The sequence below is a fragment of the Bicyclus anynana genome, chromosome 18 (genome assembly GCF_947172395.1).
Source record: "Bicyclus anynana chromosome 18, ilBicAnyn1.1, whole genome shotgun sequence".
Classification (NCBI taxonomy): domain Eukaryota; kingdom Metazoa; phylum Arthropoda; class Insecta; order Lepidoptera; family Nymphalidae; genus Bicyclus; species Bicyclus anynana.
Window position 1 is genome coordinate 15,727,791 of NC_069100.1, and position 24,272 is coordinate 15,752,062.

The following is a 24,272-nucleotide window of genomic DNA, read 5'->3' on the forward strand; positions in this document are numbered from 1 at the left end:
GTGTGTGTCATATTAAAGGCCCTACTCACACATCTGCCGCAGGGGCAATCTAGGGTGTAGGAGTGGGGATGACCCTTAATTGCATCCTTAATTGTGATGTGTGTAGGCATGCCGGGGCAATTTGGGAGGATGGCCCTGCGGCAGGGCGGCAGGGGCGCGAGACTATCCTTGATCCCTAAGTCGTCCCTGTCGTCGGTGCGTGTGTAGCGCGATTGGGGCAATTTCTCAGTCAGTTTGTCAGCAGCTGTCACACGGAGTTACGTGCACTCCGTGAAACAAACAGCGTAGAATCAAAATGTGTACTTTTATAATATTCATGTGGCATAACTGACTTCTTTTCTGTAGCCATTTCTTTACCCAGTATCTCCTTTTCCTTTTTTTTTGAGGTAGCACCACAGAAAGCGCCAAGGCTACTCCAATCTTTTGAGTGGTCGATAATATGGGTGCCATTCTCAATACGTGTGCTCAGCTCGGCTTATTCTGGAACACTGCACGGCAGGCAAGTGTGTAGAGATACTCCCGATATCGCCACAACCGCCGTGCACCCTAGATTGCCCCTGCGGCAGATGTGTGAGTAGGGCCCTTTAGAGTGTTGTCACAACTCTTACCAAGTATCCGTGAGCGACACTAGTCTCCAAAGTTTGAAGTGGGCACGCCATTTGTTTCCCTTTGTTATTGCGACGATGGCAACGTGGAAGTCGAAGTGTGGTGCCGGGCGGTGCCGGGCGGTGCCGCTGCCCCGTGCTGCAGTGCCGCGGCGTGAGTAGCACCGGGAGTACCGTGAGTACGTCGGGGTCAACGACCTGCGCCGATGAGTCAGCTCAATGAACAAACGTGAGCGGTTAATCGCTTTCTGAGACTTCGTTTACTACTAAACGCTCGTGAACCACGTGCTGATTGTATCTGTTTATCGAATAGATAGTTACGCGTATAAAATATAGTTATCTATCTGCTTGCTCGCCCTCTCGTTTACAATGAACCTGCAATAGCCAGACATACCTCGGCTTAGGAAGGCTGAAAGTTTTTCAGTCTTCGTTTCTAGCACAAGTAAGTACGGTAGACACTTGTATGAGTTTGGATTGTGATGGAGTTTGGAAGATAGCACGTATAGGTTTAGACTCACAACAGTCCAAGTAGGTATATTTTTTTAAATATTTCTCTCGACATAAAAATTATAAGAAATCAGTGTCAAGTCACTGAGCTTGCCGGCGACCGTTCGAGAAACACAAATTGTTTTGTAAGAAAACTTTAAAGGTCTCTCCCGGTGGAGTGCTTCGAAGCCAACGATCTGACAACTGGAGAGATATCCTCTAGAAGATATCAAATAATTACATTTTATACTTGGTCAATTCACTATCTGGAACTTTGAAACCTAACCGACACACCTAACCTAATCACATTCCATAATTAGCTGCGTACCTATGGTATAGCCTTAGGCTGTAACATCCATCATACTAATTTTCATACATTTTATATGGTGGCGGTGGCCGCCACACGCTACAATCGTCGCTGCTCGCTTCTTGTGGCCCGCACCGGCCACTGAACGCCGCCACGATTATGATACTGCATGTATGGGTTAAAAAAAACAACCACCGATTACAAATGTCAACCACTGGCCTCAAGTGGCTGTCGCGCGCTTCAGCTACTTTTGTGGCTCTTTCTTGCTTCTTGTAGCGGCGTTTATGGCTATCACGTGTGGCCCGTGTGCGGCGACACTTAGACCCGACACGTTGCTATAATGCGGGCTGGCGGGCTAACAATGAGGATTAACACGCAATAAAATGTGTGACCGCGTGCAGTGTCTACACCTACTTCCCTCTATAGATTGTTCATTTATTATGAATCACTGCACACTGACAACTGAAGCGTTGGCTGTGCTGTGGAGTTGTGATCGCTTCCCACGGAATTACTTCATTGTGATGAACCGGTTAATTACTTGTTACTTTAATGAATGATTCATTTATTTTTAGGAAGGTGGCTGGCGTGCATTACACACATTTAAAAATGTTCTGCCTCTTCCGGAGATTCATTCATTTATTGTACAACGTCGAAGTAATTTTAATTTATAACACATTTACTCGTAGTGTCTTTTATTTCACCAATTTCAATATTATCGTAATGTAACCCATTACGCACTTGTGCCGTAATGTAATGTAAAACGCACGGTTTATCATCCGTCTAAAAACATCACACCTCTAGAAATCCTAAAAGTAGCGTAAAAAGGTTACTCTAAGCCTCGTGTCCGAAAAATCGACCGATTGATACTTACACGCGTCTCAAAATTTCATTATATGGAACACAGGCAAAGATGTAAATTCATTTTCAGAAAGTGTGTTCAAAGTGCTCGCAAATATGTTATAAAACGTCTTATAATAATCACAGACTCTGCTTAGTAACCTTTGCCTACGGCTCGGGCTAGCAATATCCCCTCGTCTGTAATTTTCAACTCACCGCATTTAAATCATAATGTACTATTACTATCAATATTGCATTAAACTACTAAGTTTATAGTAGTCATCAGTCAATATTCATTTATTTCTATTAGGCTTAGTTCACAAGCACTTTCGACTGTCAACAGTCTCAGTAGTTTTAACGTCTAACATAACTATAATAAATTGGTCTCGCGTGCCAGAAGCGTTGGCGTAAGGTACAGCGTCAATATTACCACTGAAGTCACCGATGTCACGGATATCATAGACAAGTTAGTACAAACACGGAAATAATTCCCCCCAAGGTGAGCCCCGACACCGCGCGTGCAAACATGGCGCACGGCTAGACAACTTCGTCGTACGGCTGTTGTCACATTCCTGCAGCAGTAGTCATACGTATGAGCATGTGTATCATGTACTGTACAAACACTCCCAGCTCTGTTCACGTGTAATTGAGTTTTTTTAAAATCCCGCGGAACCATTTGGAATACGTGTAAAAGTTCTCTACACACGCTTGACTTGGCCAGTAAGCTAGTCAATGCGTTACGGTAATTGTAATCGGACGAGGTGAACGGACGTTGAGAGTGAGAGATAAATAAATAAAAAGTAGCTTACGTTCTGCTCCAAGGTACAATTTTGTCTATACCAAAAATTATCAGTTTAGTGGCTTAACTGTGGAATCAAACAGACAGACGTACTGTCGCATTAACAATATTAGTATGGATATACATATAACAAGTAGCGGAATGTCCGCTGTGCGTGTATGGAAGCTGTATGGTGTCTTGTTTGTTGCCGACGACCTCCGCCAGATGTAATGACTTCATGTTGTATGTACGAGTGTTTGTCGTTTAGCACTATAACTACAACTTGCGTACGAGTCTGCAATACCTCACAATATTACCTCATTTGATCCCTGGAATAAAAAGTTCGTCAGCCTGTGTTCTTTATTATAGTTAAGTATACGCTAACAATTTAGTCTATGGTGGTTTTGGAAAGGCTTAGAGTGATCCAGACATAAAGCGTATTTTTTATTATAATCGGTATCAAAAATTATGTTTCCCAATGGCCAGCCACGTATCTTTACGGCTACCCTTCGGAAAACATCGTCAAAGATTTTTTAAATAGAACTTTAGGCATATAGCGGTAGTAGCATGGGCTGGTAAACTGTCTGCTTGCTGCTTGAAATGAAGTAGGCATGTCTGGCCACCGCACATTCTCGGTGCAACAGGTCAGTACTCGTAGCATAACACAAGGCCAAAAGTAACGGTTTATCAATGTATAATGTATGGTGTACACTTTACACTGTACATTGATAAAAAATAATTAGTAATCAATTTCTCTACGTTCGTACGATGATCGAACGCCTCTACAGAGACTAAATTTAGCACTTACTTACATGAATCGAGAGATATTTACTCAATCGAGGGAGTGCTTACTATAGAAAATATAACTGTCCTTTTCGTTGCGATGGGACAAAAGAGAGAGTGGATATTTTCGATTCCGCTGCAGCGCTGCTATTGGTCGACAACTCCTTCTCCTGTCAAGAGATGTGTTACTGACGCATCCTACGCCTTCATTTTGCCCCGTTACGATTTTTTTTCTTTCCCAATATAGAAGCTCATTTTTGTGAGTCGGAAAATAAATGAATAATTGAATGTTGTTTATCATTTGTTGTTGTAATCAGTTGTCGTTGTTGTCGGCAGGGGCGCGGAGCTGGGCGACGTCAGCCTGCTGCGGCGCATGCCCAACGTGGAGGTGCTGGCCTTCAGGTGCGTCACGGATTGTATTTATTTATTTATCTAAAAAAAGATGATGATGAACATCCATCTGAAATTAAAGATTTTCATTAAAGAAAAAAATCACACGAGCCTCGGACTACAGTCAGTGCTACACACGTATACTGCAAGGTAAGCGGCTCTCCTCCTACGAAGGGATTTGGAGCTTAGACCCACCAGTCCACAACGGATGACCGGGACAAAAGGCTTAACTTGCTCCTCGAGGTAAGGAGATCTGGCGACGCGAACTCCCCAATTCCAGGCTGAAATTTTTGACGAAAGAAGAAAAATAATTGCATCGCTTTCCTGTTTAAGAAACAAAAGTTCAGTATTTCATATCCAAAATATCCTGATTTAAATTTGATAATTGAAACGAGGCAATTCCATAAATCGCATATGAAACTAGGAATCGAAGTCAGGACTCAGACATAAAGTGAGACATTTCCAACTGCGCCGAAGGAGTGCTCTAAAGCCTCTTCACACGGACAATACGCAATCAGTCGCGCCGTGTAGCGCTAGACCCCCTGCGCAACGGCTCTGGGCCGCACCGCGACTGTCTAGACCGGGGGTCGGGAGTTCGTGACCCGTCTCGACCCCACGCGAGCCGAGACCACCAGTCGATAGTATAAATACTCACAACCACTCTGTTTGCAAGGAATTAAATGATTTTGTGTCTGTTTGGTTAGTTCACTGGGAGATTACGGTTTGAATCCTGAGTGGGGAAAATATTGGATTTGTCTTTCCTCCGAGAAATTGACAATGTCAGTATGGATTTGGCAATAAGTGCTGATATTACACCTCGTCAAGCCGCGGTAACTGGTCATAATCATCGACACCTGATAGAGTAGAGGTCGTTATCATAATCATACGCACCTTAAGCTGCATTTGAAAAACGCGGCTGCTCTTAGCTTCAAACCCCTCGCTTTTGTTATGTATGTGAAGGCTTGACCTCTCCGATAGGCCAGGCCAGTTAGCCGACAGGTTATTATCATTAGCGCTTACAATAGTTAATATTGACACTGCGACGTGACACGATACGAGCGGGTCATCATTGAACCGTCTGCCTCTGCTTGCTCCGGCAACTAGTGCAGTAAAAGGAAATACGCATGTATTTAATATATTTAAATGTGTTTGTAATTGGCGGAAATGAAACAAAGTAATAAATTGTAGAATCTCTCGAACGCTACATAGATAAGTGTGACTTTCTAAACATATGCTAATTCAGAAAATGCTTACATCTGGACGGAGCACACGTTACGTGACGACTGGCCGTGTGACGTCACACCGCATTATGCCGACCTTGAATTATGTAACAATGTGTACAAAGTTTTCAATAAACTAACGAATATTTAGGATCCCTAAACTCGTAATGCCGGAAACTGATAAAGTTGTAGCGCTTTTCAATAGACTTCTATAGACTTGCTAAGAATAATAAAGTTCTTTTAGAAAAGCAATAAAAATTAAAAAGTAAATGAAAAATTTCGTAAAAATAATTGAAAAATAACGATTTCAAAATTGAAGATCATTAATCTTCAGTAAACAACGAGTGTATTAGTAGTTTTCGTTATTTATTTAATCAAGTAAAAAAAATTAAAAACGCAGCTCTTCGAGGTCGTAACCAATCAGAGCGTTGCGTTTACCCAATCAGCGCACGGCGTCGTGCCGCTGTTGCCCAATGGAACGCGCGTCACGTGAATTCCATGGTTAAACAACGGTGCCCGTGAAACCCCCATGCCTGCGGAGAGCAAGTTAAGCCTTGGACCCTATAACCTTGTGAACGACTAGTCACTAAAATTTGTGATCATGTCACTTTCCCCATTAGAGCGACGCTCTCTAAACGTTAGAGTTAATTTACTATTTAGTCGTTCCAAGCCACTAATGTTAGGTTATTTAAAAATAACGGGGTTGTAGGTAATTTGAAATAAGTGTTATTTAAACTTTTATCAATGTCGAAACTAGAACTGGAATTTACAGCATCGATTTGTTCCAAACCATACTAGTATAGTTGATACTTAGTTTAAACATAGATATTTTATAATATTAATATTGTGAAAATTGCAATAAAAAAACACAAGCTGAAATGATTACACTGTATTCCAAATATCTTATTACTCATTCTGGAACAAATCATTACTTTAATAGACGATTAATACATTAGTTAAATTTTACTCAACACCACATAAGCACATGTCATTCTTTTCCTCAGACAACAATTACCCAACCAAACCTCAGAATAAAACCATAATCATTAATAAAAAGTGCAGATTAAAATATTTATCTGGAAGGAGTTTTTATATGTTATCTTATGTATTTATAATTATTAAATAATTAAAAATCTAACAATATGTTATATTAATATTAAAGTCAATTTGTTTTCACGGGTATGTCGTTGGCCGCATGTTAGACCTAAGGACGTATGATACGGACGTAGATGTCTGATATTTTGTAGCCGAGATCTTCGCAACTCCTACTGACAGCTTTCTATGTTAATAAGCCCAAGCACTAAACACAAATATGGTACCACTGTGGTACTTTATAAATCGTCTGATGTTGACGTAAAGGACTATTTTCGTTCGTGGCTCAGTAGGGAGTTGCAAGCGTACACGCTGAGCGACTATAATTGCCGGATTAGAGATTCCGGAGGAAGCTGATTACGTTTTCTTTTCTCTGTCGGTGTTGCTTGTAACCTTTGATTGTGGAGCAACAATACACTGGTGGCTGGAAGCTCTTTGTTATTAGTTTTTGTAGTTGTATACGCATTAATTTATGTCGCTGGAAATCTCTAATTGTTCGAGATAAAAAGTTGTGTATGTAATCAAACGCTTTTGTATAATCTATAAAGCACATGTAAAGCTCCTTGCTGTTACTACTTTAATGTGGACTGTTGTAGAGAAGTGTTGTCGATGTTTGGTTCAATAACACTGACAGAGGTCTTGCAACTCCACTGTTTGTTGTATCGCCACACATCGTAAGACACTCCCGCTTCGTCCGCAGCATCAACAAGATCCGCACGCTGGTGGACTTCGCGGGCTGCCGGCGGCTGCGCGAGCTGTACGTGCGCAAGAACGAGATCCGCGACCTGGCGGAGATCCGCCACCTGCGCCGCCTGCCCGACCTCACCAGCCTGTGGCTCGACGAGAACCCCTGCACGCTGCACCCCGAGTACGTCACATTACATAAACAAACAAAGACATTATTATGTTCAATCATCTATTACTAGCAATTAAGAAAGCTTTGTGACGGTTACTCTTTTCAAAAACGATCTGGCACATTTACATTGAAAGGTTTAATTTAGCTTTAAGCCCCAACACATCTTTTGTATCCGAAACATTAACACTGAACTAGACGTAGAACTGGGGGCTTAGCTATTATAGGTTTTATCATTGAGACTGCTTTCTTATTGATGAACCCTATGGTTGGTATCATTACAACAACAACAACAACAGTATAACATTGCCCACTTCCATGACGATGGATATATTCTTATTCAAACATCTTTTTTTTCCTTATATTTCAGGTATAGAATGACTGTGTTGAAAAATCTGCCGAATCTCGAAAAATTGGACAATGTGGTTGTACATCCTGAAGAAGTGAGTGAATTTTTTTTATCTCAATATCGGCCCATTCTCATTCCAATTCTTGCCAGTCAGGTTCAGGTCTTGCCAAAAAATTAAAGATCTCCGCGGTTTCACCCGCCTAGTTTCCTTTAACAACACGAAGATAAAATATAGGCTGATAATGTGACTTTCCATTGCTGAAAGAACCTATTCGTAACAAACAAATAAAAAATCCTATCGTCGTTATAATATAACATAGGTTTAGATGTTATGTGTTGGTATACCTATGTTATTTTACTTACATTTTGATGCTGACTAATGCAATTAAAGAAATTTTATGGTTGGGGTTTTCAGATACAAGAGGCGATGAGGAAAGGAGTCCACATACCAGACTCAGACGACGAAGGCTATCCACAACAAGTAGGCATGACTGATTTGTACTAAGCTTTTGAAATGCTTACACTTTATTTCTGCTAAATTTAGTTTCAATAGGGCTTACATTGAAATTTTGATCCCTTGACTTGAATAAGTTGGGTTTTAGTTGGTTGGTTGGTTGCATAATATTCCAGTGGATCAAAATTTTATAAGTATTTAGACTCGGGGTCCCACAGGAAGGTCCTGTCTGTTCTGAACCTTTGAAATTGGTCATCATCAATTTCAGTAAAGCTAGCGTCAGTTTTAGCATAGTTTTAAATAGGTTAACACATTAGTTATTGAGTAATGTTATTACTTATGAAATAATAAAGTGTGTTTATCGTGTTATAGGAGTCATTCGGTCAGTACCGGCGGCAGCGCTCCTGCGAGTCGAGCCCGGAGCGCGAGGAGCCGTGCCGCGCCCCCCCGCACCCGCACCCGCACCCCGCGCACAGGCACGACCAGGTACACACACACGCACACACACACTGCCTGACAATACTGGGTGAATGACTAATAAACATGTTGCTTTTTAGTAATCAAAGAGAAATCAATTTATTTTGCGCAGTCTTCAGTTAAATGTTGTCTAGTTAACAATAATTCAAAACTATTCAAATTCAGAGAGAAATTACTATTGATAATATTTTGTCGGTTTGTAGCAAAGTAAATTTGTTTCTCATAATATCTTGTAGTGACGTCTGCTTCAATTTATTAAGTTTTTGGGTCGTTGCGTCCATAAGTTGTTCTTACTTTTAATACTGTGTTTATTTAAATTTCATTTAGTTTATTGTGACTAATGTACTGATTTATTTTATCTGTTGTGTTGACAATAATTGAATGTTCTTGTTGTTTTGAGTTGTACGTTGGTAATGCAATAATGTGAATATGTTTGTGTTTATTAAAAAATTGTACTTATACTTATACATATTGGGATCTGTGTTGTTTGTGTGGAGAAAACGGACTAGTGTGTGTCGCCCGGCGCCCCCCGCACATGTGCACTCCGCAAGCAGAGCGACGCTCGTCGTTATTTTTCTAAATTAACTGAGATCTAGGCTGGTGGCAGGCGTCGGTCGGGGCTAGCTACCGCTCTACCGGCAAATACGCACCGCCAAGCGATGTAGCGCTCTGGTACGATGCCACGTGGAAACTGTCAGAGGTACGGGTAGAATAAACTCGTACCTATTCCAAGTCAGCGCGCTTCCATCTCAGACTGCGTCGTCACTTAACATCAGGTGAGCCAGCAGTCGAGGGCTCCTTGATATAGAATACAAAAGAGGTCGCTTGCGGGGTGCGGTGTGTACGGGGGCGGCGGGGGGCGGCGCGCTGAGTGCACTAACCCGTAGTGGGCGCAGGGCAGCGACAGCTCGGCGGAGCCCGAGCCTGCAGCGGAGCCCCCGCGCTCGCCGCCGCAACGCCAGGTACGTACGCGTCACCGCCTACGAGTGACTTTTGTAGTGGACAATTTAATACTACGACTTTTAAACACCTTTTCTGGATTTTATGTAACGTTTCTTGACGACTGAAGTCAAAACTTGTGCAAGATCGGGTCATCAGTGATTATGAGAATAGGACAGTGGGACTGAACCTGGCTCCTCTCAAACTTCCATCATTGTTGAGCGTTAATCTTAACACAATCCAAAGACTACCCGTACAAGTCTCCTGTAGTAGCGTTAAATAGTCAAGCTGCATCAGTAGCCGAGCAGTATCAGTATGAAGGCGATCAACTAGCTAATATCATAATGTTAGTAAGCGCATCCCACCACACGCTGCATCATCGCTGACCACCATGCGCGACTGCAGCCAAGCGCTCGCTTATATATGTTACCGTTAGATTGTAAAACACGTTAGTTTATAATCTCACTCGTGATATTATAATCTGCCGTCATATTGTGAACTGAAAATACTGATTACAATTTCATGTGTTGTTTTTCGGTATATTATAATCTATCGGAAGTGAAACCGTTAAATTGTAATCTTAAAACGTTAACTGTCCGAACTTGCCTCTGATTGGTCGATTGGATCGGCCTTACAGCAGACCGTTCCGTGTCCATAGAGTTAGGAATGAAACACATATGTCAGTCAAATAAAATACTTCAAAAATTGTGACGATTTGTAATGTTTAAAAAAAATTTGATCGTTAAAATCGTTACAGCATGGATAAAACTAATTCAAGGTGAAATAAATTGTAAAATTTGAAAAAAATAATATAACTTGGTCACCTATGAATATTTTCAAAACTAATCAAATCAGTTTTAGTCAATTAGCTGGTGTATGTACCATTAGCGTTGTATCCGTTAATACAAGTGCGCTCGTGTCGCAGGCCGCGTCGCCGGACGCCGACGAGCGCTACGAGCGCTTCGAGCACAGCGCGCCCGCGCCCATGACCACCTCCCACTACGAGGTACTGCCGCGCCCACGACCTGAGCGTGTTGTACTAACATGCGACCCTACAGGCAGACTGTGCACTGTTTACCAAACTAGCTGACGCCGCGTGGTTCTCGTTCCCGTAGGAGTACGGCAGTAATATATAGGCCTATAGACTTCCTCGATAAATGGGCTATCTAACACTGAAAGAATTTTTCAAATCAGACCAGTAGGTAGTTCCTGAGATTAGCGAGTTTAATCAAACAAACTCTTCAGGTTTATATATTAGATGATGAGGGTATACATCACCAGTCATTTTACACCTAAAATAATTATAATTACCGTTTTTAAGTTAATGAGAAAAAAAATTATTATTATGCTAACAACAAATAACATTTTATAAAAATACATGCGTAACTTAAAACACATAAGCTAAGAAATGACATTCGTTCTACTTTCATTTCTAATTTGTTTGTTGGTAAACAGTGCACAGAGAGTATGGCTTTAGTACAGTGATATAAAAGGTGCGTACGGATAGCGCGTGCAGTGGTACAGTGTCGTCAGTTTACGCGTGTCCAAAACGTCACGTCCGTACTTGCTACACATACCTGGACGGCAAAATGAATAGACACGGAATGACGATTGAGCTCGCGTGCAGGCTCGCGGCGATCCGTACAGGAGCTGTACGCGTAGCCAATGTACGCGTGGACAGTGTTTCCCAACTACGTGTAACACAGGAACGCTATCCGTACGCAGCTTGACGCTCCGGACACTAAACTTAATTTATATAACGCCATCCCTACGCACCTGTACTCACCTGAAGATGACAGTTGGAACGCCACTAAAGGTTCTCTTCGTCAAAGGACCGTTGCACGTGCGCGTCTCCAGCCGTCTACAGTCACAGTCTCACAGTGTACCGTTTCCCCGCAGCCCCGCACGCCGCGCTCGCCCGACGCCTCCATGCGCCACTCGGTGTCGGCGCACAGCGTCAAGGTGAGCCCGACGCCGGCCGCCGACTACATCACACATACGTATCGATTGCCTGTTGCGTGTAGCACCGCGCCTGAGTGACGCTCGTGTGTTGCAGGAGTACGCGTACGCGCTCAACGGCGACTGGCGGCACGCGCTGCCCTCCCCGCACCTCGACCCCGAGCGCGCCGACAGGTGATACCCTCGCACACACACCCGACACGCACGCGCACACGCACTAAGCTCCAACTGCTTGTCCAGGAGCGAGACGTACTCGGTGCGCAGCGACTGGGAGCGCGAGCGAGACCGCGACAGGGACCGAGACAGCGCGCGCGACAGGGACAGAGAGTACCCGTCGGCTGTCATGGCGGAGCACCGCGGCTTCACGCGCAGGCCCGTCGCGCGGGTGAGTGCGAGCTCTTCCTGTTTCAGGCGGAATACTCCGTCGTATAGGAAGTTCCAAACTTGGGACAGTCTACTGCTAACTTTAAGGACATCCACCTTTCCCCTATGTACCCGGAGAATTTCCTCTTTTGAAGTTCGAAAACTATTTCTCTCCAAGAGGCAGAATTAAATGCATTTGACATCTAGACATATTAGGGCACACAGTTTTCCCTGTTAGTCACTCTAGCTTCAATATACCCATATCCCGGCCGATTGTCATTTTTGGGCCACACACTTCGGCGCTGTAGCCAATTGACGGCACGCGACAGATATCACAGCAGGGAGACTAAGACCACGGCACTGTTTACCCGCACCCGACGGGTTGTGGGAGATGCATGGGTATCATGTGAAATTACTAGAAGTAGAACGTACTTACGTATTACGTAAGCAGATTTATTTATACAATCACCATTTAGTGTACAAAAGTAAATAACAATTGCTGACATAATGACCATCGAGACCCCGCCCCCCTACAGTGCTTACGTACACTAGACCAACGCCATACCCGTTATTTCTTAGTAATTCACTGATTAGTTTACTTTAACAGTCTCGTGAGATGATGGTGACAATGTCAGTAATGTGTGTGTGTTTTCAGAACTCTAACCTGCTGTCGGCGGTGCTGTGCCTGGTGAAGGAGCTGGACTACCCCAGCCTGGAGGTGGCGGAGATGGCCGTCAGGTGACTGCACTCATATACGAAATTGCGACGTGATCGGTAGCGGCGCCAGTCATTGTACCATTCTTTTATGGCAGAGAAAACACCTCGAGCAGGTCCCAGGACTTGTGACCTTGAGAGTGGGTTTAATGGATCCCTTCCCACTAGCCAACACTCACCTTCCCCGCCCGCCATGTTCTCCATGCCCACACTAAACAATTTATGATAAACAATAATTACAACACAAAACGTCATTGCACAAAATCACTAACGCGACTGGCAGCCTGACGTTGTCTACGCTGCCTCACAGACAACTGAGCTCAATTTCATCAAATACCCTCTTATTTGTACCTTCACTGATACCTTCCCTCTACAAAACATTCTAATTCTCTAATGATTTTAAATTTATTTCGTGGTTGCTCATTATGAATATTATTTAAACGGGTACATACCACGATAAAACGAAGACAATTTTAAAGTATATTTCAACCCAGTTGCACGGACCGTGGTCTCACTTATCCATAAAAAAAGAATTGAGAATTGTTTGAGGATATTCTACAATCAATGTGGCCTCTTTTAATTCTATAAAAGTTGTCAATTGGCGTATCTAGATCTACAATATTTGACTATCAAAATATTTTTTTTTCGTACAACTATTAGTATTTTGGAGTCCATAATAGAATTCCAAATTGATAGCTCAAAATTCTGGGCACAGGACTAGAATACGCTTTATGAAGTTGTCATATAAAGAAAGTTGAAATAGTTGTCTCGTAAATATTCCATAGTGTTTTTTTTCTTTTCTCCACTTTTTTTTCTGTAGTGTTGTAGTTTAGAAAATCCATGAACAGTGCAGTAACAGAAGGTTCGCTCGCAGGTGTCGCATGGACGAGCTGGCCAACGCGCACTGACGGCACGCCGACGCCGACGCGTGAGCGCGGCCAGCTTTACTGCGACACGTCGCCGCCGCCACTCGCGACACCGACGACATCATGCCACTGTGAGCTGTCTCACAAACTTGTACTACATGTTAGAGCATTTATTTTGTGTAACGAAGTACAAGGTTAGAGGAATATACGGCTTATTTACATGTCAATGGAATACATTTTACAATGAACTCGTATTCAGTGTACAACGTAAACTTAGAAGCTTAAACTTTAATTTAAAACTAAAATTGATTAAAAATTTCAACTGAATATAGCGCAATTTAACGAGGTTGTAAGTTTAGTGGTTGTCATCAACGTGTCATACAAGCTTGCAAACAATATTACTTACATGTTGGAAAGTAAAGTGGTATTTTGTTGAAGGGTGTTTAGATTCTATTAAAACAGATCTAAAGGTTAACGGGATAAAGACGTTTTTTCATCAAAGTGCAGTTTGAAATGAAATGAAATGAAATGAAGTTTAACTCAAGGTGTCAGACGACGTATCGTTCCATCCTTGTCACACAAAACTAATATTAGCGTGTGCGAACGAGACAGTTGATGTGATTATTGAATCGAGTGTATCAAAGTGAATTTAGCTGGACTCTAAATTGTTGTTTATGATGAATATTTGCATGTTGGCCGCGTTTGGACAAATGTTGGACGTTGGCGGAGATGACCGGTGTTAGTTGTATATTGTATAGTAGGTGTAACAGTAACTAATGTTAACAATGGCCCCACTAATTAAGATTAGACTATATTATAGAATAATTGGTGGGGGTGTGTGGCGTCATCTCCAGTGGCGTACTGTACCTATAAGTATATCCAATATTATTTCTTATTTAATTATATTTGTAGCAAAATCAAAAAATATATATAGATATTGTCATGGATTTGCAAATGGAGGATATTCCCACACACCCCTACCGAGAGGCTGCCTGACGCTTAATAATATTATAAATTGTATTAATACTTGTACGTTACGTGATACTCTGTGTGACAAACATTTGTTCCAACGCTCGGCCAATACAATGTGTAATGGCGTCCTGCTGGTGCGCTCCGTCGTAGTGATGCGCGGCGGTCGATGATGTTATCGAGCACTGTACTAGCGCCGGCGCACAGCACTACCTGACTGCTACTGCACAAGTCAAAAGGTATCACGGGCGTTACAGCGGGGAGGGGGGAGCGAAGCGGCGATCGGCTCTCTAGACTCAATGGTGCGCCGTCCGCCGCACGGACAGGACGCCTGCACGCTTGCGCACCTACTGCAGTACCGATGCGCGACAGTTCCGATACGCAGCTGCCGTCTCCTCGCTAAACTTACAGCGAAATGCATAGACGTTGTAGGGACACCCCCAAGGGATCATTCACCCGCTGAGTATCAAATTCGGATAGAAGATAAATTCGACACTGAATGATCTCTTAGGGGTGCCCCTACAACGTCTATGCATTCCACTGTTATACGCCGATACTTGTACAAATGGACATTTTGCCGACAGACCTGCATGTGAACAAACCAGCGCTCCGTGATGTCCAATTATATTTGTATTAAGGTTTATTATAATTAATTTTAAATTTGTTGATTTGTGTATTATATATAAAATTATTAACACTTAAATGATTTTTTTACTTTGTATCAATGAATCTATTGTTTATAATACGTTAATTAATTAAAAATTATTGTCTATTGATTCGTCGGACGTATGATGTTATTTCAATTTACAATGTTATGTTATTGTTTCACATTTTCGGAAACTTTGTTAATATCTAAACAAAAGACCTGACAACGCTGGCACTGTCACTGTCACTGACACCGACAGTGACACAATGTCACTGTCAGTGTCACTGTGTGGTCTACGTTTTAAATGTATGATCTAAGCGCAAACTATATAGTTCATCTAGTTCATTAACTAGTTGAAAACGTTTCTAAATTGTATAACTTGATTAAATATTATTTTCTTGTTTATTATCGACCAATGATGTTTAAATGCTTATTTAGTAGTAAGTGTTTCTATACAAATCCATATAACATTAATAACCAAATGAATTCAATTCAATATTGTTAATCTCATTTTTCTAATTTTTTTTACAGTTATTATGTGGTATTTTAATTATTGATTTGGTATACATGTATTAGCGGGAAGCTGGATCGTTTGCAGTTTACTTGTTTTGAGTTTATATGGAATGAGGCGCTAGCGCGGAACACACACACAGATGACTGTACTACACAATATATTTGATGTTGTGTTCTGGCGCAGTCGGTATTGCTGCTCTCAACGGAGAGGACCTGGGTTCGATTCCCAGCTCGGATCATTTTAGACTTTTATAATTTCTAAATTGGCTCGGGTCTGGTGGCTAGTCACCAACCTACCGGCACACACGTACCGTTATATAATTTGTCGTTCTGGTACGTTGCCGGTTAGAGACCGTCTGTGGTAAAACTTCCCCCTGCACCCGGACCCCGCAAGGTACATCGCTCCATATTCATACGCTACAAGACTATAAATATAATATAAATGAAGCGATCTGAATGTTCCGCAGCGTCACATGTGATATCTAGGCACCGACAAATTGTTAGTGTTAAAATAAATGAAATTGTATAATGTAATGTATGAATTAATGAATAATACGATTAACTTGCCCTCACTATTGATTTCATTTCCCCCCGTCCCCCGCACATGCACGCCATACAAGCTGATATGCGCTGCGTACCCCGACACTCAAACGTGTATTGCAGGAGGAATTTAGTCATTTAGGTACTAGAGGGACTAGCTGATGCCTGCGACTTATCTCGCGATGAAATAAGTTTCTCACGCGGGAACCATGGATTGTTCCGGGATGGCTAGACCAAAGGCAACCTAACACAGTTAAATCACAGACGACTAAATAACTGTTAAGGGTCTTTATAAAACGTTACATAACATGAGGGTACATATTTGTTGGGCCGGATCTCGAACTACCTCAAGCGCCCTCTCGTCTATTATTAGGTTTAAAGAAAGCAGGTTTTATATACCTACATAACCTTCTGCGTTACCTATTTTGGTCATATTTTGGTTTTATATCGGCTGCCAGCTAGCCGATGATTCAAATAAAAAAAATTATCATGACAGAGGAACAAAAGAAGTTTTCAATGTCACCCATTCTATCAGCGAAAAATCAAAATAAATAGGCTCATCCCACGATGTAGCGCTGCACCTCGGCAGGCTAGCGCTACTACTGCAATATGAAGAGACGCGCGCTCCTCGTGCTTTGGCTGCTGTTGGTTCTACTGCAGGTACTCCCTCCTTCTGTCATACAGGTTCTATAGAGCGAAGCACTCCCACGTACGAGTAGCTACAGTTACTGATGAGATCGTTGAGAATAGGTACCTGCCTCATGTGATGGCAATCGAGTGTGGTGAAGTGTACTTTGCCGACATTAGTACTAGCTCTACGACACATTTTGATTTGTTGTAGCTGCACAACACTCTCTGCTTTTAAGTCGGTCGTATAAATAGCTAGCCGACCCTTTGACTTGATAACTACAACGGTATTGATAAAAGTTCAATATTATTTGGTCTTTGTGAAATTCTGTTCTTTCGGATTCCTAACTTTTTCCTTTGATCCGATTTGAATAAAACAAAGCTAAGTTTACGAAATCTATAGGTGCTTCAGATGCTCAACCCTCCAACCTCCAGTAACCTTATTATCTAACCTAACTAGGAAGCATAAACCTATAGGAAAAAATAATTTCAACCCAGAGTTGGTAAGTAGTGTTAACCACTGCTTTGAAGTGCTCCTATGACGGACTCCGTGGCGCAGCAGTATAGGTGAATTTACAAGACTGAGGTCCTGGGTTCGATCCCCGGCTGGGCCGATTGAGGTTTTCTTAATTGGTCCAGGTCTGGCTGGTGGGAGGCTTCTGTCGCGACTAGTTATCACCCTACAGCTTCCATCTTATCATCATCGCAGCTCGGGGGCGCATTGGCGTGCAAGAGGAAGTCGTCGTGTCGTCCGCCGCGCTGTCCCGGCGGCTGCAAGCCCAAGTACTGGTGATCCGAGCGAAGGGTACTGGTGACCCGAGCGAAGGGTACCGGTGACCCGAGCGACCGGTGAGGGATTTGTTATTTGTTATGTTTGCATTCATTACATACTCATTAGTCATTTCCCGAGGCAAGCGCGTGACCGGACGCGTTGCTCGGAGCGAAACAGAAAACGCTTTAGCGTGGATTGGCGCTTCGCAGCAATCATTGTACCAACAGGCTACATGTTAATGATGAAGATCGACACCAATCTGACGACTGATGTTGACCCGGTTGCCCCGAAGGCTTGCCACGGCAGGAACATGGCAGAGCAGGCTCTGGAGTGGGCCACTACAATAGTTTTTTATTTTATTTACCTTACATACTAATATTATAATTACAACAGTGAGTCTGGTCTGTCTGTTAACTTTTCAGTCTAAACGACCGAACCGATTTAGCTGATACGTACACACGTACTACATAGATAAATTGGTGCTCGGAGCAGAATATAGACTACTTTAGTTTGATGGTGTGTTGCAATGCAGCGCGCGCAAGTGGTGGTGTGCTGGTGTGGCATGTGGCTGCGCAGCTGGCGCTGGTGGTGCGCGGCGGCGTGGTTGCTGGCGCGGCTGGCGGCGGCGCGCGCGTGCCGCAAGCGCGTCATCTGCCGGCCCGCGCCCGGCTCGCGCGCCGGCTGCGGCGGCTGACACGGGTGGCATCAGTGCGCACCGTCACTGCTCTGTGACCAAGTCACACATCAACTGGCTTTCTAAAAACTACAATAAATGTATAGGAATGATCATTTCTGATAATATTGATAACAAATGTTATGCCAGTACATTTATTGGTTTTCGAAGCGTTGCGATCGTATGAACGGAACTGATGTGTAACTGGGCTCAGGCCAGTGTTTCACTTGTTACAATCTATTGATGAGAGTTGACTGGGCGCGTGCGTCGTCCTCTTGCGCTGCGACGACGTGCGTCATCGCAATGCAGGTGTGACTTCGCACGCAACGCACTAATGAGGCATCAACTTTAGAGTTACTTGTACCGATCTTTCTGTAATGAATAATATGGTAATATTACATACATTACACCATACTGCTTTAGATGACATCAGTCTACTCTATTTTCATTGTTGTGTATGTGATATACAACTACAAGGTTTCCAAAGTTATTCCATCAACCATGTAAAGTTCGCTATGTAATAAATAAAAAAGAATTGCAACATTTACAATTTGATGTAACAAATAAAACAAATTGAAACTTTTACAATTTTTTTATTGTTTTCCTTATAATATACAGCTTCTTATGATGCCATCAGTAGTTTCTGAAACAAAATATTTAATTGAATATAGTAATTAGTAGTTAGGGACCCAGCTACGGGGTACGACTACGGGGCCACCGGGCTACCTAAGGACTTTGACGGGGCAGGAACCCAGATTTTGAATTTGAAGCATTTTAGAAAAACTGAAATTGCCTTCAGCTATAGATGGATTAAAAAATCAATTTGCTGAAAATGTATATTTAATATGAATTGTTGCTAGCTGAATATCTAAGAGGAAGTGCTAACTATCTATTTGTGAGAAATCTTTACACTTTTGGCCCCTCCAAGGCTAGTACTATCTCAGGTTAAGTTTAGGATCAACTGCTGAACCAATTTGGATGAAATTTGGTTTACAAAAGACAAATTGGATCTTTGAGCAGAACATAGGCTTATTTTTATCCTGGAAAAATCTACGGTTCCTTCAGAACTACTAAAAAAACTGAATTTCCCGCTGGTGTCAACGAGTGGTTCATTTATCATGTTTTAGTTTTGATTATTATCTGTTAATGAGGGCCAGTAGTGCTAACATGCAACCAACCAAATAATCCCATGATGAGAAACAGACACATGGCAACCAATGGCAGTGCAACCAGAAATACCACCGCTATCTCTTTCATCGCGTCAGGGAGAAAGAGGTAAGTAAGGCTGAGACAACTGTGCCACCATTGAACAACATTTTCTCTATTTCTCTTCGCACCGCATGTTAGCACCACAGGTTTAAGTGTACAATGTTGTATCATCTCCTGTAAGGACTGCAACCCTGAGATAGTTTTATCCATTAATTACGGGAATTAATCTCAGTCCCTTTCCCTTATCTCTTCCCTTATCCTCTATCCCTTAGCTCAGTGGTTCTCATGCTCTTGTTCTAACAAGGGTCGACGGTAGAAGCAAATGAAATGATCCATCTCACCCATCAGATGTTACAATGAGGTTAAGCAGTAAGTTAGCATAACACGGGAACATTTTGGATACATGGAGGGTCAGTGTCCGATGAACTCACTTGGCAAGTATGCCGTCCTTCTTGGTGAGGCGCACGATGCAGTCGTCGGACTCGCCCATGCGGCGGATGGCGCCGCACACCACGTACATCTTGGCGCCGTCGCCCGCGCGCCCCGTGGCGGGGTCCACGTCCGCGATCACCAGCTGCACCGACGCGTGGTCCTTGGCGTGGATCAGCCGGTTGCTGGCGGAGCTGCACACAGTGTTTCATCGTCAGTACTATCATCATTATCAGCCTATTTAAATGGCTCCCCTCCATAAAGGAGAGGAAATATGGAGTTTAGATCCTCACTCTGCTCTGATGCTGGCTGGCAAGCTTAGGGTGATGTGTTTAGTCTCATATATGCCTGGAACCAGCGGTGCTGTTGAAACTTATCCAGTTGTGCTCTGAGGTATCACTACTAATACGTACTTATTAAGAAACATAATCATACAATTCTTCACTAAGATTATTTAAAATGATTTCAAAAACTAGTCGTCTTGAATCAGGTATATTTTAGAAATCTGAATTTCTAGTATGAAAAAAAATCATTAAAATATTATCTATACTAATATTATAAAGCTGAAGAGCTTGTTTATTTGATTGAACGCGCTAATCTCAGGAACTACTGGTCTGATTCTTTCAGTGTTAGATAGCCTATTTATCGAGGAAGGCTATAGGCTATATTTTATCCTCGTATTCTTACGGGAACGGAAACCGCGCGGCGTCAGCTAGTTAGTGTATATAGAGAGCCGTGATAGCCCAGTGGATACGACCTCTGCTCAGACTCCGGAGGGGTGGGTTCTAATCCGGTCCGGGGCATGCACCTCAACTTTTCAGTGGTGTGCATTTTAAGAAATTAAATATCACGTGTCTCAAACGGTGAAGGAAAAAACCTTGGGGAAACCTGCATACTAGAAAATTTTCTTAATTCTCTGCCTGTGTGAAGTCTGCCAACCCGCGCTGGGCCAGCGTGGTGGACTATTGGCCTAACCCCTCTCATTCTGAGAGGAGACTCGAGCTCAGCAGCCGAATATGGGTTGATAATGATGTTACAGTGTTGTGTATGTATTAAGTATACGGAACATTGAACAATCACATCCTTGTGAACTAAAGATTTATTACACGTAACATTTATCTGAAAAGATTTAAATCAATAAACATTGGTAATTGGTATAAAATCGGAAAATATAACCAACCTACCCCAAAGTTCTTAGCAAACACACAAGACTCACCACTTCCTCGGGCAGTACAAGTCAACGAATTCGCCGGCGTCGTTTTGCATTTTGATTATCTGGAATTAGATTTACCCTTTATGAAATTATCACTCTGTATAAGCACACAATACAATATAACAAAAGATGTGAAATTTTAAATAAAACTAACCTAAAATTACACGCGAATAACGCAAATGTCAGAAGCGAAAGGAAATTGAAAACATGGTTGCCAAAGTTACAAGGATTGTTGCCAGCACCAAAAAAATTAAATGTTTATTATGGTAGCTGTACACGTACCGATTACGCTGTACCGATACCGACTTTTGAAGACACACCATAGATATTATGAGAGTCGGTACGTATGGTCCTTGTATAGTCGGTATAAAGCAAACAATGAAGAAAGGAACGGCCCTAAGTTGTCTATATATAATTTTTAATTTTTAAACAAGTGCGATGAAAATATGAGCCACAAGAGTAAAAATATTTTTGTCTCATTATAGGTGTCAAAGATAATGTCAAACAGTTCTATGTATCTTTTAAAATCTATTTGTTACAAAGCTCCGCCTTGAAGCACGTAGGAACCATTAACGTTCTGTGAAACTTCTCCATGTCCATCAGATTGTTTTTGACGTATTCTTTTATTTGATATTGTTCTTGAAATCAGATCGTGTTTCTTGTGAGTCTGCTTTTAGAAAGTGAAAACTTAAACATATCTGCTGGTAGATAGGTTTAATGCAGAATAAAGATGATCCAGAATGAGTCTTTAGAAGCAGCGTGGTGAAGCCGGTGAAACCCATAAAAAAACAAACGTCACGCATCTCCTTGATATTCGCATATATATACAAACTGTTTTCATAATTTGTATTTCAAAATTTAACACTTATAACATTTACATAAATTAATAATCACCAATAAAAAAAAAACTCCATCTTATTTCTGTAAACAGTTTTTAAAATATTTAATAACTTATGATGCATTTTTCTTGAATAATATTAAAAAATTACTGATGCGACGCTTAGTGTCACACTGACTCGAGAATGTATTAGTTTTTAGAATTTTGTATTAGGGACCCCTCCGACACCTTCATGTTCCGTGCGCTCTATCTGCCTATTATTCTTTAATCTGCGGGTATTAGGTATATAGATATTAGAGAGGGGCGGTTACGGCGCCATTTTTAAGAATTTTTTGCTTCAGATCACGTGACCTTATTTCGTTTCCTCTTACTCTTAGTTCTTGGAGAGCAAAGAATTTATACTCCAAGGAGAAGCAGTGAAGGTATAAATAGAAGGCATACACTCGGAATTACTTTAGATGTCCTAAGATCATAACAAACCAGTCTTGTCACAAAAACACATATTTCACTTAAGTTATTTGTTTAAATTAAATGTCTTAATCCTTTGCTTTATGCGTACAGTACAAATTACACCAAAAACTACACCGAATTTACGATTTAATCACATTTATTTTCTGAAAAACAAAATCAGAATGAGATTAATTTGATAATGAATGATTCTTTAATAATTGAATTGTTGTCATTTCAAAGATGGAAAATTAATATTTTGTAATCATTTTCAAAATATATATACATACAGTCCCTGTCACAGGACAGGGTTTATAGTTTTAGTTGATCCTCGTACATGCGAACCGTATTTCATACGGTTCGCATGTACGAGGATACGTATACACTTTTTTTGTAATATAAACAAATCTTGGACGTTAGTAGGTACTATTTCCCCAAAAGATTACCTCATACCTTAAACACGTGTACCCATAGGCATAAACCGTGCACCGTTCACCGTTCACCGTTTGAGAGACGTGATATTTAATTTCTTAAAATAAACACACCTTTTGTTTAAAAATGTTACTGTACGTTCCCTTTTAAGATAACGTATAGTAACGGATATTTTAGTTTAGTTATTTCAGTTATAACAATACTTAATTGATATCGTTATGATGCCCGCCGTTAACTTCTCAACCCTACTGGTTGTCTTTGGTTCAGTCAGCCAATATTGTTGTATAAATAAAATGGACATCTAAGAATAATAAGATCCTTGTATTTTTTAAATTTTAATGATACGGGGTACAAGAGTGGACCTGAAATAGATCATCTACTTTCGACTGTACAGGAATTAGATATTAGAGATGCATTGCACTTAAATTCACCAACAAAATTGTTTGTCGTTTTTGAGGGGGGCGAATGGGGACGAAGAAAACTGATACAACAAAATATTGTACCTAATAACTTTATTTTTTAAATAATGTTTTCAAGTCGCGGCTAGCTCATCGTGCGCTCGTCCGCTCATCGCTCTGCATTCACTCGTCAGTAGGAAGCGCTGCGTCGCCGTCGCTCCTCTTCGCCGGGACGGTGACCCGCAGGACGCCGTCGTCGTAAGTCCAAGTGGCCCGCTCGCTCGCGAACTGTGGCAGCCGCTGCGTCAGCAAGAAGCTGTTGCTGAGGTGGACCGCGTGCACCAGCAGCGTACCTCTCCTCGCTGACACATTAAAGTCATTCACATCTTGAAATCCTGAAACGGGAATGGTGTACTGGAGCGCGTCACCGTCAAACGTCTCCGTCACGTGCGGCGTCTGGCTGCGTATGTCGTCCCTCAGCTCGGCCATCTGTCGGCGGAGGTGCCGCTGCAAGCTGCCGTCGAAGGGCGACAGGTCGGCTGCGGGCGCCGCGGCGGCGCCGCCCACCAGGGCCACCAACACTATCGCGATCATGTCGCGCACGATCAGTGGTCACTGTCACACTCGCTGACTGCGTCCGGAGCCGACAGAGGAGCCGGTTGTTGTGTACGAGTCGCAGCCGAGCATGTGTCAGAGGTTATCGTGCTCAGTGAACTACAGAGTAGCATGTGTTGTGTATACATATATCTGTATGCCATCAGAAACAAAACTTATAAACTCCTACCAAGTCTTGCAACTCAGTTCTTCAACCTAAAAAATTGTAAGATATTTATATATATTATGATATACCAAGTCGCTTGTTTTATTCAGTCTCTACTACGCGGTAAATGAGTAAATGACTACATCTTAGACCATTATTGACTACATGCATGATAAAGAAAAATAATAAAAACGATCTCCCTGTCCCTATCACTCACTCGACAACTATAGTCGAATAATGAATTCTGCGATCTCTTTTGAAGTTTCCTGTGATACCATTTTTTATTGAATCAAAAATAGTGATGTGACAAAGTGAACGATCATGATTCACTCAA

General features: G+C 42.1%; 3 protein-coding genes across 12 annotated transcripts in view; 1 reads left to right on the plus strand and 2 right to left on the minus strand.

The window, feature by feature from the left end:
• Nucleotides 1-16,172, plus strand: part of LOC112043853 (cilia- and flagella-associated protein 410) — a 28,116-nt gene extending 11,944 nt beyond the window's left edge. Inside the window, exons 2-13 of one of the 10 annotated variants that reach the window (XR_008251675.1) lie at nucleotides 4,133-4,198; nucleotides 7,199-7,366; nucleotides 7,722-7,794; nucleotides 8,116-8,185; nucleotides 8,527-8,640; nucleotides 9,519-9,593; nucleotides 10,496-10,576; nucleotides 11,470-11,532; nucleotides 11,627-11,703; nucleotides 11,770-11,914; nucleotides 12,548-12,630; nucleotides 13,481-16,172. Coding sequence is in view for 5 of the 10 variants with exons in the window: in XM_024079479.2 (XP_023935247.2) it covers nucleotides 4,133-4,198; nucleotides 7,199-7,366; nucleotides 7,722-7,794; nucleotides 8,116-8,181; nucleotides 8,527-8,640; nucleotides 9,519-9,593; nucleotides 10,496-10,576; nucleotides 11,470-11,532; nucleotides 11,627-11,703; nucleotides 11,770-11,914; nucleotides 12,548-12,630; nucleotides 13,481-13,514 (1,045 nt within the window). In the remaining 5 variants the exon portion in view is untranslated. Of the gene's footprint in view, nucleotides 1-4,132; nucleotides 4,199-7,198; nucleotides 7,367-7,721; nucleotides 7,795-8,115; nucleotides 8,186-8,526; nucleotides 8,641-9,518; nucleotides 9,594-10,495; nucleotides 10,577-11,469; nucleotides 11,533-11,626; nucleotides 11,915-12,547; nucleotides 12,631-13,480 lie in introns of all 10 variants that reach the window. The other 9 variants (XM_024079479.2, XM_052887057.1, XR_008251673.1 and 6 more) reach the window with 9 other exon arrangements.
• Nucleotides 16,173-18,789: 2,617 nt separating this feature from the next.
• LOC112043875 (40S ribosomal protein S21) lies at nucleotides 18,790-21,317 on the minus strand. Its single transcript, XM_024079537.2, has 4 exons — nucleotides 21,218-21,317; nucleotides 21,067-21,125; nucleotides 19,853-20,044; nucleotides 18,790-18,855 (listed from the first exon to the last, which is right to left on the minus strand). The coding sequence occupies exons 2-4, from the start codon at nucleotides 21,114-21,116 to the stop codon at nucleotides 18,846-18,848; spliced, it is 252 nt and encodes an 83-aa protein (XP_023935305.1). The 5' UTR covers nucleotides 21,117-21,125; nucleotides 21,218-21,317; the 3' UTR covers nucleotides 18,790-18,845.
• Nucleotides 21,318-23,275: 1,958 nt separating this feature from the next.
• On the minus strand, nucleotides 23,276-24,148 carry LOC112043823 (uncharacterized). The gene has a single exon (XM_024079424.2). It carries the CDS (start codon nucleotides 23,770-23,772, stop codon nucleotides 23,362-23,364), a length of 411 nt encoding a protein of 136 aa, XP_023935192.2. The 5' UTR covers nucleotides 23,773-24,148; the 3' UTR covers nucleotides 23,276-23,361.
• Between the last annotated feature and the right edge of the window lie 124 nt (nucleotides 24,149-24,272).